The sequence below is a fragment of the Podarcis erhardii genome (genome assembly GCF_964252035.2).
Source record: "Podarcis erhardii genome assembly, chromosome: 7".
NCBI lineage: Eukaryota > Metazoa > Chordata > Lepidosauria > Squamata > Lacertidae > Podarcis > Podarcis erhardii.
The window spans coordinates 25,578,036-25,595,770 of record NC_138511.1 but is presented as its reverse complement, the minus strand read 5'-3'; the positions used below and the strand labels follow the sequence as shown (position 1 = coordinate 25,595,770).

At 49.3% G+C, this 17,735-nt stretch overlaps 1 protein-coding gene across 11 annotated transcripts in view; it reads right to left on the bottom strand.

Annotated features, from left to right (window-relative positions):
* EPHB2 (EPH receptor B2) overlaps window positions 1–15,430 on the bottom strand; it is a 112,412-nt gene extending 96,982 nt beyond the window's left edge. For 5 of the 11 annotated variants that reach the window (XM_081870862.1, XM_081870857.1, XM_081870859.1 and 2 more), the window contains exon 1: window positions 15,045–15,429. In XM_081870862.1, coding sequence (XP_081726988.1) covers window positions 15,045–15,135 — 91 coding nt within the window. In that variant the 5' untranslated portion in view covers window positions 15,136–15,429. Of the gene's footprint in view, window positions 1–15,044 lie in introns of all 11 variants that reach the window. The other 6 variants (XM_081870854.1, XM_081870858.1, XM_081870860.1 and 3 more) reach the window with 2 other exon arrangements.
* Window positions 15,431–17,735: the final 2,305 nt, after the last annotated feature.

The following is a 17,735-nucleotide window of genomic DNA, read 5'->3' as shown; positions in this document are numbered from 1 at the left end:
CTACCAGGGCTCCACATCTACAAAGTAATGAAAGGGTTGTCCTCCATCCTGCAGTCTTGCCCCCATCAAGGTTGCAACCCCCCCCCCCCGAATTAATACTTTGGGGCACCTGAAAAAAAACAAGCACTTGGGGTCTCCAAGCCAACAGGGGGCTCAGTACACACAAACATTCTGCCCCCCTGCAAGGGACAAGACAAAGCGATGAATTCTAGAGATGAGTTCTGAAGTCACGTTCCAGGAGTCGTTGTGGAGAGCCCTCCTCCCACACTCTTATCCCAACAAAGGCCACCAGAGCAATCTCCATCCTCCAGCAGAAGCCCTCAGCCAAAAAGAAAGGTCCTTTGGCTGCTTAATGGACCCTTTATAGAGTCTTTTACAGGGAGGGCGGGTAACATAATCCCAGCCTCAACATTTCTTTTGAGTGCTCTGCGAGGTTTCAGCTGTGATTCAACTGTTGGCAAAGTCCCACGACCCATAAAACACACACAGAGAGAGCCCAGCACTGCAGAGGAAGCCCCGGGGTATAGCAATGAACTCAGTCAAAGGCCACGTAACCAGGCTGATCTGGGGGATGGCAGGGGGGCTCAGCTGCAGATCCACACTGCTGGGATGATGAGGGGTGGGGAGTGGAGAGATACCCCACTCCAAGGTTCCCCATAGCCCATGATATTCTGTCCAGAAGAAAACTGACGGCTACATCACTGCTCTCGCTATCAGAGAGAACTGACATCTCTGCAGGGGGAGGCACCCTCTTTTAATGGGATGCAGGGCACTTCCAATGGCGGGGGGCAGAAGAACACCAGAAGAGCCTGCTGGATCAGGCCAACGGACAACCTAGTCTGGCACCCTGTTCTGCCAGTCGGATGGACTCCTGTTCTAACATGTGTTCATTAGGAACATCTGCAGATCAGCAAGAGAGCTGGAGCACTGCATGCAGAACAGCTCAAGTGCAACCTCCAACATAGGAAGCTGCTTTTTGTGGAGTCAAATTACTGGTCCGTCTACCTCAGTATTATCTACACTGACCGGCAGCAGCTCATGAAGATGCTTCCAGCAGAAGCGCTTCCCAGCCCTACATGGAGATTGAACCTGGGACCTTCTGCATGAAAAGTAGATTCTTTCTCTCCTAAAGGTAAAGGTAAAGGGACCCCTGACCATTAGGTCCAGTCGTGACCGACTCTGGGGTTGCGGCACTCATCTCGCTTTATTGGCCGAGGGAGCCAATAAACCGACTAAGCCACTTCTGGCGAACCAGAGCAGCGCACGGAAACGTCATTTACCTTCCCGCTGGAGTGGTACCTATTTATCTACTTACACTTTTGAGTGCTTTTGAACTGCTAGGTTGGCAGGAGCAGGGACCGAGCAACGGGAGCTCACCCTGTCACAGGGATTCAAACCACTGACCTTCTGATCAGCAAGTCCTAGGCTCTGTGGGTCTAGTCCTTAACCCACAGCGCCACCTGCATCCCCCTTAGCCTTTCCCAATACCTGGGCATCTCCAGGTAAGGCCAAGAGTGCCCCCTGCCTGCCTGCCACTATCATAAATACATGACCTGCTGTGCTGTATTTAGAGAGCAAAGTCTACAGGTACTTCACCATCGCAAATGTCTTTTTAAGCCATTCTGATAACTATGGTATTTAGGCACATCTGTTTGTAGTAAGTGCAGTTTTCATTTTTAAATCAGGTTATTTAATTCTTTTTAAAGGCGTGTGAGAGGGGAGGGTGAAGGAGAGAGAGAGAGGCTGGCTATAATTGATTTTTTTTAATTAAAAATCCAATTTAAAGTTTAAGCAAATCTTTCCTGTAATTATTGCTCGAAGCATCCAAAGTGTTTTTGCCCTGGATTCAGGCTTGCTGGTGTCCTCATTTGCCAGAGCACTTCAAGGTCAATATCAATCACACATTTAATGCATAAATAGAAATTGTTATTAATAATGTTGATCATCACCCTAATCACAGCCACCACCATCTAGCAGGGTATCTAACGTACTGAAACAGGGATGGGGAACCTCAGCTCCAGCAGCCAAATGCGGCCCTCCAGGCCCTTCTATGTGGCCCTCAGGCCTTGCCAGCCACACCCCCTTCTCCCAAGGCCACACCCCTCACCAGCCCTCCTTTCTTGCTTTTCCCTGGCTAGAGTGGGTCCTTGAACTCTGACAATTCTTCTTGCTTGCCTGGAGGGAGGATAGAGAGGTGGCTGTCAGGGTTTGCAGAACCTCGCCTACTATACAGTTGTTAAAATTCACACCCACTTTTCCTTCTAGTCCTGCCAACCCCTGGCAGGTGGCCCCTGGAAGTCTGCCCAGATGAGAATCTGGCCGTCAGACTAAAAAAGCTCTCCCCACCCCGTACCAAAAGGCCACCTCTCTCAGTGCCCATTCAGTCTCTTCTTGAAACCCTTCAGGAAAGTGAATCGCCCAGGCTGCATGGCTGATCTTATCACTTCAAACATTCTGACACAGCTTAGCCCAGATCTGTCTTCCTTGTCCTACCTTTGGTGGATAAAAAACAACAACGATTCTCCTTCTCCTTTCTGACATGCTTTTAAATATTTGAAAGGGGAGCGAGGAGGGGGAAAGAAGTCAAAGTGCTTTGTATTCTCCAGATTTGGCAGCCCCAGACCTGTCTGCTTTCCCTCACAAAACTCACCTGGGATCTTCCGCCACTATTTGATGGGATGCTGGCAGATGCCACTGAGGACCATGGCTGCAGAATGGACTTTCAACAGGGGTTGAACAATAAAGGCTCTTCTAAGATTGCAATTGGACCATAAAGAAGGCTGATTGCCGAATAATTGATGCTTTTGAATTATGGTGCTGGAGGAGACTCTTGAGAGTCCTATGGACTGCAAGAAGATCAAACCAATCCATTCTTAAGGAAATCAACCCTGAGTGCTCACTGGAAGGACAGATCGTGAAGCTGAGGCTCCAATACTTTGGCCACCTCATGAGAAGAGAAGACTCCCTGGAAAAGACCCTGATGTTGGGAAAGATGGAGGGTACAAGGAGAAGGGGACGACAGAGGGTGAGATGGTTGGATAGTGTTCTCGAAGCTACCAGCATGAGTTTGACCAAACTGCGGGAGGCAGTGGAAGACAGAAGTGCCTGGCGTGCTCTGGTCCATGGGGTCATGAAGCGTCGGACACGACTAAACGACTAAACAACAACAACAAGGTTGCAATCCTGAACACAATAGGACTTACGTCTGAGTAAGCATGCAATACGATTGTGCTGTAGCTCAGCAGTAGAGCATCTGGCTTGGATTCAGAAGGTCCTAGGTTAATGCCTTGGTATCACCAGGCTGGGGGAGTTCTGGCCTGAAGGCAGTGTGCTTTAGTGGTTAGTGCGTTGGAGACCAAGATTTCAGTCCCCACTCAGCTATAAAGCTCACTGTGCCTTCCACCATATTATTATTATTATTAATAATAATAATAATAATAATAATAATAATAATAATAATAATAATAATTTACACTGTTATATACCACTCTTCATCCATAGATCCCAGGGCAGTTCACAGCATAAAAATACAATATAAAAATACAAAACAAAAACAAAACAAAACAATAACTGCCCCTCCCATAAACGTATAGGATCATAGAATCAAAGATCTGTAGAGCTGGAAGGGACCGTGAGGGTCATCTAGTCCAACCCCCTGCAATGCAGGAATCTTTTGCCCAACATGGGGTTCAAACCTATAACCCTGATATTAAGAGTCTCATGCTCTACTAATTTAGCTGTCTGCCAGGGACTGTGCTCAGGAGAACTGCACTGAGGAGGAATGGCGGGAGCCTCCCCCACCCTCTGCTCCTGCTCTTCTGAATCTCCTGAATCTTCTCAGGAGCAGGAGGACAGTATAGATTTGAAACAGTGGCTTAAAGAGGGGCATAGTTCAGAAGGCAGAAGCTGGGAGATACTGGATGGGGAACAGCTACGAGAGGAAACACTGGAAGAGAGAGGGTTAACAGATTCACAGTCATTGGACAGCATTCCTCCGCTCTCCCCAAGGTCAAGAAGAGAGTCGCAGAACAGAAAGTGCAGAATGGTATAAGCTTGGATGACAAGACATAGGAGTGACGTAGATTAATAGGGACGAAAGGGGTGTGAGCCTTAATTGGGAGCACCACCATTCCTAGGTAGATGCTTTCCTTTGTCCCTCTCTGTGTTTACTAAAGAAACTAACTTGTAAGAGTTCCTTTTGTTTGATGTGCAGGGGAGGAAGCTGATTCCCTGAAGCCTAACACTATCCTATATGTATTATATCACAGGGTTGTTGCGAGACTAAAATTTGGAGAAGAGACCCATTTCACACTACCGTGGGCCCCTTGGCGCATGTAAGGAATTAAAAGTTAAAATAAATCTTGGAGAGTTGCTGCCAGTCAGAGTAGACAATACTGAGTGCTCTGATGGTGTTTCCTGCTTGGCAGGGGGTTGGACTCGATGGCCCTTGTGGTCTCTTCCAACTCTATGATTCTATGATTCCATGACTTAATTGAACGAGCAGTCCGAATCAGCATGAGGCAGTTTCCTATGGTGGGAAGGGTCAGTGCTTGTGGTAGATCCCAAGCTCAGTCCTTGGCATCTCCAGATATAGCTAGGAATGTCCCCCTGTTTGGAACCCTTAAGAGGTGCTGCCTGTCAGTGTAGACCATACTGGACTAGATGGAGCAATGATCTAATTCACTTGTGAGGCAATCTCCTATAATGGGAGGAATGCACAGTAAAATGCTGGTTTTTTTTTGCTTTTTTAAACGCAAACTGATTCAGAGAGATGGAGAACTGGATGTAAGATTGGAAAAAAAGAAAACCAAGAGACACCAACATTGACAAATCCCATCACAAGCTGTGAAGCCTCCTGCCATGTCAGTGACAGCTTTGCTCCTTCTTGAGCCTGAGCAATGGACCTTGGACAGCTCTGGAGCTCAGATGTTGCATGCAAGCAAATCCTTGCTGTTTATTCTTTTATTGAATTTGTAGCCTGTCCTCTCTCCCCAAGGACCCCAGGTCGGTAAACAGATACACAACTTAAAAACAAAATGCAAAAACTATCTGAAACATCCCCCTCCCCCCAAAAAACCCATTTATAATGTACTCTTCTGCCACTGCTCTGTGAGCCCTCCTATCACGACTTCATCCCCTCTGACTTCTCATGTCTCGGGGGTCAATTTGTAAACCGGCCCCCAGCCTGAAAAACAAGTCACACACCAACTCAGTGAATCACCTTTTGCTCCTGGATCTGAAGTTGAAGCGAAACAGGCATGAAGCCAAATGTGGATAGATAAAAGTTTTTTTCCTCTGTGCTAGAACTCGTGGACATCCACTGAAGCGGAATGTTGGAAGAGTTGGGACAGAGAAAATAACTTCGTGCCATTAATCTGTGGAACTCGCTCCCCCAGGAACCAGTGATGGCCACCGATTTGGATGGCCGTAAAAGAGGATGGGACAAATTCATGGAGGAGAGAGCAATCAAGGGCTCCTAGTCGTGATGGCTATTCTCTGCCTGCACGATTAGAGGCAGCAATGCTTCTGAATGCCAGTTGCTGGAAACCACGAGAAGGGAGCTGGAATTCTGCTTATGGGTTTCCCATTAGGACATCTGGTCAGCCAGTGGCGTAGCGTGGGTTGTCAGCACCTGGGGCAAGGCAAGTAATTTGCACCCCCTAACCCGTGGATTTGCGCCCCCTAACCCTAACCCCCAGATGTTGCGCCCGGTGCGGCCGGCCCCCCTGCACCCCCCACGCTATGCCACTGTGGTCAGCCACTGTGAGAACAGGATGCTGGACTAGATGGGCCACTGGCCTGACCCACCAACAAGCTCTTTTTGTGCTCTTATGTTCTCATATATCTCCTTACACTCCGTCTCCAAGCTGTTACGAACAGCCAACCTTTCAGTTTCAACATAAAGCCCAGTTTTCCCTTCTCTCTTCCTTCTGAACCCCAAATTCAATTTGATTAACATCCAGCCAATGGAAAACTTCCGGAGAACTTGACATTTTGTTCACAATTTTGTGACATTTTAATTCAGGGATAAGGAGCATCAGGTCTGGTGACTAAATGCAGTCCTCTGGTCCTCTTCCTCTAGCTCTCTGCACTCTCCCAAACCACCCCTCCTCTTCCCAGTCCACATCTGGCCCTGCTCTACACCCTCCAGAGTGTTTTTACCTGGCTGGACTTTGTCCTTGAACTCTAATGATGCTTCTTGGAGGACAGAGAGGGAGGGCTGAGAATAGCTAGGGTACTATGCAAAGATAAACCTTATATGTGTTTCTCTGCCCACTTCTGCCTCTGTCCTGTCTGAGAGCCAGTGTTGTGTAGTGGTTAAGAGCAGTGGACTTGTAATCTGGTGAACCGGGTTCGTGTCTCCGTTCCTCCACATGCAGCTGCTGGGTGACCTTGGGCTAGCCACACTTCTTTGAAGTCTATCAGCCCCACTCACCTCACAGAGTGTTTGTTGTGGGGAGGAAGGGAAAGGAGAATGTTAGCCACTTTGAGACTCCTTCGGTAGTGATAAAGCGGGATATCAAATCCAAACTCTTCTTCTCTTCTTCTGCTGTTGATATGCAGCCCCTGGAAAGTTATCCAGAAAGGTATGTGGCCCTTAGTAGTTAGGGCTAGACCCCTGTCTGAGATCCAGCAAACCCACTAGGTAGACCAATGCTGTGACACAGTGTAAGGCAGATTTCTGTACAGATTAGCAGCATCCGAAGCTCAGCTGCATGCAAGAGCTTTTGAGTTCAATCCCTGACATCCCCCAGTAAGGATGGACATTGGACTACAATTCCCATCGACCATTGGAGATACAGGCTGATGGGAACTGGAGTCCAACAGTCTGTCTGGAGGCCACTCCATTTGCATCTCCATCATCCCAAATGTAGACAACTCTGAGTCAGACAAACCAACGACCTGACTCAACACAAGGCACTTCCTGATGTTGCAGTGCAAGAATGACATACCCTTTCCCGGCTTCCCATTGTCTGTTGTCTCCCTCCTGCCTATTTTTAGACTGTAAACTGCTCAGAGGCCTGGACCTGTCATCTCATTCTTTCTCCAGAGCAACTTACGTGGATGGTGCTGTCTAAATCACTGGCATCATCAGTGCTGCCGGCCTATCAGGACTCTTCCCTTCACCCCATGACCCAAAAGAGAAACACCCTCCTGTTGCCACCAATGACAAGAGGTATTCTCTCCCCCCCCCCCCCAATTCTTGGTGGATGTGAAAAGGGGAGATAAAGAGCAGGAGAAAATTCTCCCTCCACTTCCTATTTTAAAAACAGTAGATCCTGTCACCAGATGCAAAAGGAACTTTCCCTTGTTCACCTTCCACAAATAAAGAGGACTCTCTCTCTCTCTATTCCAAACCTGGATGTGCTGATCTAAAAATATTTAGCGTAAATATTTTAGATGCAGGTCGTTGCATTTCAGATGGAGACCTTTAGTGCCATCGCAGATGCCACTGAAGATGGGGTAGCTGTCACCAGCCTCAGATGGTTCCAGATTCAAATGTGGGATTTAAATGTGCACATGCGATCACGCTCTTGTCTTTCTTTGACATTAACATTTCCCTGTTTATGTCTAGCAGTGGGAGATCTCCCACGACTGCAGCCAGGGCCACTCTTTCCCTGCCCATCTGTTTCTTTTGTGATTCTGCTTGGCTCTGCAAAGCATTATCTTTGAAAGCATCAGCAATGCACACACCGCAGGCCAGTCGAGTGTTTCTGTTTCATTTTCTGTTTCTCAAAGCAGCCTGCTTTGCTTCTATCCGGGGAAGAGATCTGTGTCACGGGATGACACGGGATGCCTTCTCCAGACAGATGGCATAGGATTAGAACCCACAGCCCTTCATTCAAGAACGCCAGTGCAAATATCCAAAGGACACAGCTGGGAAGGTCCCAGGAGAGACAAGCTTAAGCCTAACAGGTATTACTGGTTGGTGCATTTGAGGCAGCTTAATTCCTTCTCTAAAGTGGGAATGAGGAACTTCCACCCCTCCAAATGATGGGAGCTGCAGCCCATCACCATTTAGAGGGCCACATGTTTCCCATTCAAGTTCTACATCTGGTCTACACCTGGCCCTCCAGATATTGTTGAACTACTGGTGACTGGGAGTGGCCGCTGGGACCACATAACACCAGTTCTGAGAGATCTGCATTGGCTCCCAATATGTTTCTGAGCACAATTCAAAGTGTTGGTGCTGACCTTTAAAGCCCTAAACAGCCTCGGTCCAGTATATCTGAAGGAGCATCTCCACCCCCATCGTTCAGCCCGGACACTGAGATCCAGCGCTGAGGGCCTTCTGGCGGTTCCCTCATTGCGAGAAGTGAGGTTACAGGGAACCAGACAGAGGGCCTTCTTGGTAGTGGCGCCCACCCTGTGGAACACCCTCCCTTCAGATGTGAAGGAAATAAGTAGCTATCCTATTTTTAAAAGACATCTGAAGGCAGCCCTGTTCAGGGAAGTTTTTAATATTTAATGCTGTATTGTTTTTAATACTTGATTGGGAGCCGCCCAGAGTGGCTGGGGAAACTCAGCCAGATGGGCGGGGTATAAATAATAAATTATTATTATTATTATTATTATTATTATTATTATTATTATTACTACTACTACTACTACTACTACTACTACTACTACTACAACTCCCACCATCCCTGGTCACTGGCCATGCTTGCTGTTGCTAATGGGGATTGTACACTGCAATACAGTATCTACATCTCTGCCCTCTTAGAGGCATTGAAAGGGAAGGAAGCATTTTGCTTTTGTGTAACAGCTTCCCCCCCTCTCTCTCCACACACACACACACACACACACACACACACACACACACACACACTACTGTTCATGCTGACTTTACTGTTCATGCTGAATTTGGTGAAAATAAAAAGCTTCAGGTGTTATGAAACCTTTAACCTCCTTAGGCCACAGATCCCAAAACTAGTGCATGCAGCGTTCCACGTAAATTCTGAATCTGAACTCAGATTCAGAACCACAATGGTCAGAATCCAGGTGCTTTAGCTTTGTTGGCAACTCTTGTTTTGATTTTTTTTATAAGGTGCTGAACATGACAAATCTTAAGCTGGGACCTCTCAAATATTGCCAGACACATCAATTGAATGCAACTCTAGAAGAGAATAGCGTTAAGTGCTGCAGCTTAGATTTGGGTGTCTGCTTTGCATGCAGAAAGTTCCAGGTTCATTCCTCCAAGTAGGCTGCAAGAGCCTCCTGGTCTGAAACTTGAGAGAGCCATTGCTGCCAGTCCCAAGAAAAGCTTTGCTGAAAAGGAAAAAGGGGGGAAAGAGCCCTGCTGAACCACCACCTTCTGCAGGAATGAGTTCCATAGTTTTAACCATGTACCTTTGTTTTCTCTGTCCTGAATCTTCCAACATTCATTGGGTGTCCACAGGTTCTGCTGTTGTGTGTGAGAGAGAGAAACTTTCCTCTATCTCCTTACTCCATGCCAGGCACCATTTTATAAACTTCAGTCATAACACCTCACCCCATACCCGCCTTTTCTGTAAACTCAAAAAGCTCCAAAACGTCAGGCTTTCCAAATCATGGTTAACATAATCCACTATGATCTCAAGATCTTGTGATCCAGGAAAACAATTCTCTTCTTCCTATACCCTTTTCATACCATGTCCAAGACTGAAAGCCATTGCATGTTAACTCTTAAATGCTGTCAAAAAAAAAAAAAAAGGAAAGTGTGCATCATGTCAGCTACCAAACATAATCAGTTATATTGCATGCCGGCTTGTCACAGATAGTCAAATACCATGGGCAAGAGCTAAGCGTGGACCCATCAAGTTAATGAACACAACTAACTTAGGTCACAAGGGGTCTGCTCTGAGTAGGACTTGCTAACCAATACAAAACACCCGATGAATGTTTGGTGAATACAGGGGGCATCAACACCTGCAAAGGTGAATTCAGAACGTCAGGTACAAGAGCTCTATTGGATCAAGACACAGGGGGCCCTTCTAAATGTCCGCCATCCTATTCTCATTATCAGTGTTAGAAAATAGCCAGGCGCCAAGCGCATTTTGCAACTGGAGTGGGTCCAATTGCGACCACATGGAGATCTCTGGGTGCCAGACTGAGGAAAGCAAAATGTTGCTGAGGGAAGGATCTGAAATATTTTCCTTGAAGCCTGAATTTGTTTCATTCTGGGTTGTTTCATTTGATGTTTTAATGTGTTGCAAACCACTTTGTGATTTGTTCTTTAAAATATAAAGTGGTATAGAAATGAAAATACTACTACTACTACTAATAATAAGGTAACGGTACCCCTGCCCATCAGGGCCAGTCGTGTCCGACTCTAGGGTTGCGCGCTCATCTCGCTCAAGAGGCCGGGAGCCGGCGCCATCTGAAGACACTTCCGGGTCACGTGGCTAGCATGACTAAGCTGCATCTGGCGATCCAACACCAGCACCGCACACGGAAACGCCGTTTACCTTCCCACTATAAAGCGGTGCCTATTTATCTACTTGCACTTAGGGGTGCTTTCGAACTGCTAGGTAGGCAGGAGCTGGGACCGAACGACGGGAGCTCACCCCGCCGCGGGGATTCGAACCGCCGACCTTTCGATCGGCAGGTCCTAGGCTCTGTGGTTTAACCCACAGCGCCACCCGCGTCCCTACAATAATAATAATAATTTAGCATTATTCCTCTTAGGGGGCAAAAACAGGGCCTAGACATTCCATTGTGGTGACCATAACCTGGGTTAAAGGTGCCATTTGGTGATTAGATTATACAGTATATCTGAGTTTCTAACACTGCTCACCATGGCCAAACAGATGCCCTAAGAAGCATACAAGCAGGTCCTAAGCCCAACATCAACACTTCCTTCTTGTGGCTCTGAGTAACTAGCATTCAGAGGCATACTCTCTCCCACATCAGGATCTGCCTCCAATGGCAGGATCTGCCTCTCATTCATTTTAACTAGGAGGCAATAACTGTCAGGAAAGCAGAACACAAATCTAGAGAAATAAGTCAAGACCCCTTTGTTTTCCCAAAGATCTCAAATATAGTCTCTTCACCTTTATAGGCACTGAGTAATTCTCCAGGCTCAACCATGACGCCTAGGCTCAGCCAAATGTTGGGGGAGATAGCCAGTAATGTGATGTCCTCCAGATGTCATTTGACTTCAGCTCCCATCATTCTCTTGCCTTTTGGCCCTACCAGTTGGGGCTGATGGGAGTTGGAGTCTAAGACCCCTGGGAGTCATCACCCAAGTTTTACAACAGAACTCCCACCATGGTCATCTAGTATTTGATTCTGGACAGCTCTGCTGGTTGCAGCATGGTGCTGATAATGCCAAAATTGCAAGTTCAATCCCCATACGGGACAGCTGCACATTCCTGCCTTGCAGGGGGTTGCACTCTATGACTCTCCACTATAAATGAGGATGAAATATTTTGTGCATATGAAGTACAAAGGAAGCTGCAATTGGTCATTGGTTCTCCTAGCTTCGTACTGTTGAAACTGATCAGTAAAAGCTCATCAGAGTTTCAGACAGGGGTCCCGTCCCAGCAATCCCCATATGTTTATTTGTTATTATTCCCAAGGGAGCCAAGGGCCACAAACAGCAAGCGACAAACCCATAATTAAAACAACAACAACAACCTTTAACACAATTCCAGTTCAGATAAACACTGGGAAGGGTTTTGGGTTTAAAAGGATAGCTGGAAGAGGAAACTGCTCGGAAACGGCACCAGAAACAGCACCTGCCTAATATTCAAGGACAAGGTGTTCCAAAGGGTTGGTGCCACCACACTAAAGGCCCCGTTTCTACATTGTGAGGAACAGACCTCCTGAGAAGGTGCTAGCTGCAGGAATGTGGTGATCAATTTACATAAGGGGTGCACCTAACCCTTGGCTAGATTTGCAAAGGATTGAACCTGGAACCTTCTGCATGCAAAGCTGTTGATTTACTGCTGAGCTGAGGCCCTTCCCTTAAGACATAGAAAGCTGCTAGATTATCGATCCGTTTAGCTCAGTGTTGTCAACTCTGACTAACAGCAGCTCTGCAGGGTTTCAGGCAGGAGTATTTCCTGTACTTGGGCACTTCCTGCAATGACAGTATTTTAGGTAACCAAGTTCACATGGGGCGGGGAAGGGGGCGGGAAGCAACAGAAGTCTGGTTTTGGCAGAATCTTAATGCCAAAATTGACACAGGGGAGCTGTTATCAGATCTCCCAAGCTTTTTCCCCCCATTCTTTGCTTTAGTGCTTTATAAAAATATATATAGCCACTGGGATTCCAATTTTGATTACACCAATAGAGCTGGGGAAAGGGGTTGTTCACACTTTCCTCCATGCTGCATGCTGGCTCTAAATCACACAATCTCTCTCTCTCAGCTGCTTCTGACCGAGCATCATGAGGAAGGGCCTTAGCTAAGCATCAGAGAATCAGCTTTGCATGCAGGAGGTCCCAAGTTCAGTCCCTGGCATCTCCAAGTAAGGATCGGAATGCTCCCTTGCCTGAAACGCTGGAGAGCGTGTAGTAATGAGCTGGATGGACCAATGGTTGGATTTGGTAGAAGGCAGCTTCCTATGTTCCTAAACCCATGCGGGGTGTAGAGGAAGGAGTCTTGGGTTTGGAAAACAAATGAGAATAGATTTAAACAGCCACTCCATAAGCTGCTTCAACTGAAATCCGAACACGCCCCCTCTCTAAAGCTAAAAAATAATAATATTTGTGGCTGCATTCATAGATCTCCAGCATTCTGCTTGACGCTTGTGATCCATCCACACACAATTCAATATTTACATTGTGGTGGATTCCCTGCACACACACACACACACACAGAGAGAGAGAGAGAGACGTTGAGTATTTTGTTGCAGAGAACAGTGGTTTAAATGGTTTTAACTGGAGTAGGGGAATTCTCATGAGGACTAGAAGGCACATCATTTGGAACCCATCCACCCGCTCCCAAAAAATCAAATCAACAGGACAGGATCTGAGAGTACCCTTAGAAACCCAAGGAAGTCATGGCTGATGAATCTGGAGCTACAAGACGACTATAGCATACAGAGGCTGCATGGAGGGGGGCTGCCCCCCAAGTGGGTGTTTCACCATTTTTTAACCCTCTTGCCCAATACCTTGAACTTCTGCAAATACATAAACGCCTGCAGAACCCCAAATATTGCAACAATAATCCTGCTCACAAATCAAGTGTGACCCGGTGGTCAGCACTGTGACGAAAATATTTGGCACCTGTGGTTGCCACCAGTTCACCACCAGGAAGTTGGGGATGAAAAAAGTCAAAGTTCCGACAGGGCAGTAGGTGGCTCCCAAATCATGAAGCGAAATGTGTGCCTGCCTCAGTCCTGGACGTGGGTGTGGGTGTGGAATGACACGCCCCTAAAAGTGACTGTTACATGTCATGTCTTGAATTTGTGCTTGGTGTATCCCCGGGAAGGAAGGCCACAGCACATTGTACATGGCCAAGAGTTGGGCTTTTAACTTAGCACCTTGTACTAGAGCACCGGGTGGTAACTTCCAGGTCCATCTGGGCCCACATCTAGCAGGAAATGGAGAGGGAAAATGGGTGCTCTATCTCTGCGGAGACAGAATGGGGGGAGGCAGAACCAGCCCTGCGACTTGTGTCTCAAAATGGCGTTGCACAAGCAACATTCATTCGCGGTGGTCAGTGAAGGCGGTCCATCACCCCCTCCAGACCACTTCCTAGCTGTGTGACTGCAGGATGAGGTCCATTCATGCACCAGCCTTGCTGCCGTGAGCGCAACCCATTCATAAACACATACGCACAAGCACCAGGTAGGGCAAAACCTGTGAGATGAGAACATCCACCACATTTCTCCTAGAGGGTCAGTGAAGGAAGCCCATTGTTACTCCACCTTGCAGAACATGATCGGCTTCTGCTGGCCACTGAGGGCAGACCACCTTTCTCCTGCTCCCCCCTCCCCAAATTTCTGGCCAACTGTCACAGGATGAGGCCGTTCGTGTGGGGACATCATTCCTGCTAGTTAATGAGGACCATCCTGTCCTCATGGAAGATGAAAGGTTTGACATGCAGAAGGTCCCAAGTTCTATTTATGGCACCTTCTCATAGACCTGGGAAGAGCCACTACCTGGAACCCTGGAGAGCTGCTGCCAGTCAGTGTAGACAATACAGAGCTGTATGAATTGATGCTCTGACTCGCAGCTTTCAGTGTTCCTGTTTGGGATAGGCCTTCACGTGCAAAAGGTCCCAGATTCAACCCTTGGCATCTCTAGAAAAGGCTTCCTGCTGAAATGCTACAAATGCCACAGAGTGTGGGCAATATTGAGCTAGACGGCCTGCCTCTGCTTCCTGTGTCCCTAAGCACCCCAGATGACAGTCACCTGTCAAAGGATGTCAAAGGATGAGGCGACCGTCCAGGCACCATTCCCGCTGGTTCGTGAGGGCTCCCCTATTCTCCTGCAACCCAAATCGAGAGAGCAAGTTCCAGCCTGGGCTGCGGCCACCTCCCAAGCATCGTGCCCGTGCCCGTTCCCTTTCCATTCCCCCACCAGCACAAAAGCCCAACCACGCTCTGGAAGCAGAGCCGCGCCAACGCCAAGAAGCGAGGCAGCTTTCAAAATCCAAATGGCAAAGCCACGTTGGAAGAGCCACCGTAGGAGAAGCTACTGCTGCCCAGACCAGCCCAGCCCAGTCCGGGCCGCCCTCACGAAATCCTCGTAGGCAACTCGCTGGCCGGGCCTCCTTCCTCCTCCCGGCCGCTGCCAGCCAGGCCAGACCGGGCCAGGGAGCGGCCTCTCAGCGCGCCCTGGACTCCGGGCTCCGGCGCGCGTTTGCCAAGGCAGCGGCCGCTTCCCAGAGAGCGCCGCCCGTCGAGGGGGGCTGGAAGCAGCAGCCGGAGCCGAAGAAAGAGCGACGCGGTGCTGGCTCTCCAGGTCCGAGGAAGGGCTCGTGCTGAGCGGCCTCGGCTCCCCTACCCTTCCCCCTTCCTCTCGCCACCTTCCCACAAAAAACCCCCGAAAGCTGGCCGTCGCGGGGCGCCCTTCCCGGCTCAGCATCCTCGCTGTCGCCCGCTCGCACTCACCTTCCACGGCGGCGGCCAGGCGCAGCAGCGGCGGCAATAGCAGGAGCCCGAGCCGAAGCAGGAGCGCACCCGGGCCCGGCGGCGGCTCCATGGCGCGGCGCTCTCAGGGGCTCTAGGCGGCCATGGAGCTCCGAGGAGAGCGGCGAGGCCGGCGGGGGGGAAAGGAGGAGGAGGAGGATCGGGGGCTAGAGTGGGGTAGGGAGGAGGATCGGGGAGGGGGCGCTGCCTGGCTCGCTCGCGCCCCGCTTGGACGCTCGCTCGCTCGCTCCGTCCGCGAACGTGTCCGCTTGGCGCTCTGGGAGAGGGAGCGAGAGCCGCGGCTTCTGGACGGAGGCGCGCTGGGCTGGCCGCCTGCCTGCCTGCCTGCCTGCCTGGAAGGCTCGGGATGCTGCAAAGGCAGGCGCGGCGAGGGGAGGGGAGCAGAGAGGAGGGGGCGCGGGGAGGAGACTGGCGGGGGGAGGGGGCGGCGAGCGAGGGGCTGCTGCTTCTGCCGCCGCCGCCGCTCCGCCCGCTTGCCTCGCCAGGGCCGCGCCAGGAGGCCGGCGAGCGCGAGGACTTGGGCACGTCGCCGGCCTTTGCGCCCTGCCTGCGCGCTCTTGTGGATTCCGCTCTCGCCGGGGAAAGGGCTTGCCCAGCGCTTCCCTAGAGCTTTCCAGGATAGAGAGGGTTAATCCGGCATATATGGGGGGGTGGGGAGCGGGGCGGATAATTGGACGTGTGGCCTCAGAAGCCTCTGTGCACATGGAGATCCGCTGCGAGGGGTGTGAGATGCATCCGTCCTGCGGCCATCTCACTCACCGCATCCCCTAGGGGGATAGGCTAGCTCTCTGGCCCTCAGTGGCTGCTGCTAGTCCCCGTTGCGGAATGGAGCCTCCGTGTTCAGGAGCAGTCTACCAGATGATGGGGAGTACGGGCTTCTCAGAAGCTTTACGGCTGGCCAAGGTGGGCTGCGGTTTAGATATATGTGATATCTCAAGGGTTGTCGCATGGAAGAGGAAGCAAGCTTGTTATCTCCTACTCTGGATGGGTAGGACAGGAACCAATGGTTTCAAGTTCCAAGAAAGGAGACTCCGACTAAACACCAGGAAGAACTTTCAGACTGTTCGACCGTGGAACAGTCTCCCTCTGGAGGTTGTGGACTTTCCTTCTTGGATGTTTTTAAGCAGAGGTTGGACGGCCACCTGTCATTGATGCTTTAGCTGAGATTCCAGCATTGCAGGGGGTTGGACCAGATAACCATTGGGTCCCTTCCAACTCAACGATTCTATGAGTCTATTAATCCTGGGCTGACTCAGGCATTGTGAAATAAGTGAAACTGACCACCTTAAAGGGAACCTGGCTGTTAAGTCCAGAGTCTATTAATTGTTACTCTTACCGCTGTCAGGTGGAAAGAGGAGGCTGGACCACACATAGGTCTCAGCCACCAAGGTTCACTCCAGAGGAGGGAAGTCCCTCCAGACATTGTGGACTACAACTGCCATCCTCTCTGCCCATTGGCCATGCTGGCTGGGGCTGATGGGAGTTGAAGTCCAGCAACACTTGTCCGAGGGAAAGACACCTAGCAACATGCAAAAATCACTTATGTGTTTATTTGTAGATTCCCCACTACCACCACTTAATGTAAAGACTTAATGTTTTTACGATAAAGCAGAACAACATGCAATAACATTTTTCTTTGGAAAGCTAGATTAAAAAACAAGATGTAACTTTGTCAAGTCAAGTCAAACTGAGTATGAAAAGCTGCCCACTGAAATCAGTAGACCAGGAGTAACCGGAAAGTATTATTCTTTGTGCAGTACATAACTGCTCATTGCAGCAAGAAGTGGAAATGGTTGCCTCTGTGTTAGATGACTTTACAAAGACATCAGACACTTCCCTGGAGTTGGAGAGGTCTATCAATGACAGAGCCTCCAAGATTAAGAAAAGTCTACCTCTGAATACCAGTTGCTGGAGAGCAAGGATGTGAGTCTTCTGTCACCTTCATGCCCCTTTTGTGTGGGCTTCTCAGAGGCACCTAATCAGCTACCAGGTTGAGAGTCTAGGTGGGCCTTTGATGTGATCCAGAACAGGCTCTTCTGATAGCCCGGGAAGTAGCATCTGGTTGGCTTGTGGCAGGAACAGGAGGTGGGGTTCATTACTTGCTGCCTTGAGATTTGTCGCTCCTCGGGGTATTGATCTGAATTGTTGTTGCTGTTGTTGTTGTTAATAATATAGCTCCCTTCATCACAATCTTTTAGGGCAGTTCACAAGATAACTTCTTATAGAAATTGGTTGTACCACTTGTATTGGAAAAGGAAAGAACACCTTTGGCGGTTGGTTTCCCTTGGGACTAATAGGCAGAAGGAGGAAGGAAGCCCAACGGTGGACAAAGGCATTGCCACCCCCTGATTGGTTGGTTATAAGTAAGAAGATACTTTGCTTGGCTCTGACAGAAGACAGTAGGAGATGAGTGGGGCATTGCCCCATTCACCCCAATGGCTCTCCCTTCACTGCTTGTCATCCTCTTGCCCCCTCCAAACACTTGTTTAGAGCTTTGTTTCCAGAAGAACTGTGAGTAGGCAAAGAAGTCTGGGTTGCCCCCAACAGCGTTTTGCCCAGAGCAGACCCACTGCAGTTAATAGACAGAAGTGAGCCATAGCCATTCATTTCAATGGGTATACTCTGAGTAGGAGCAGCAGTGGGTACACCCCT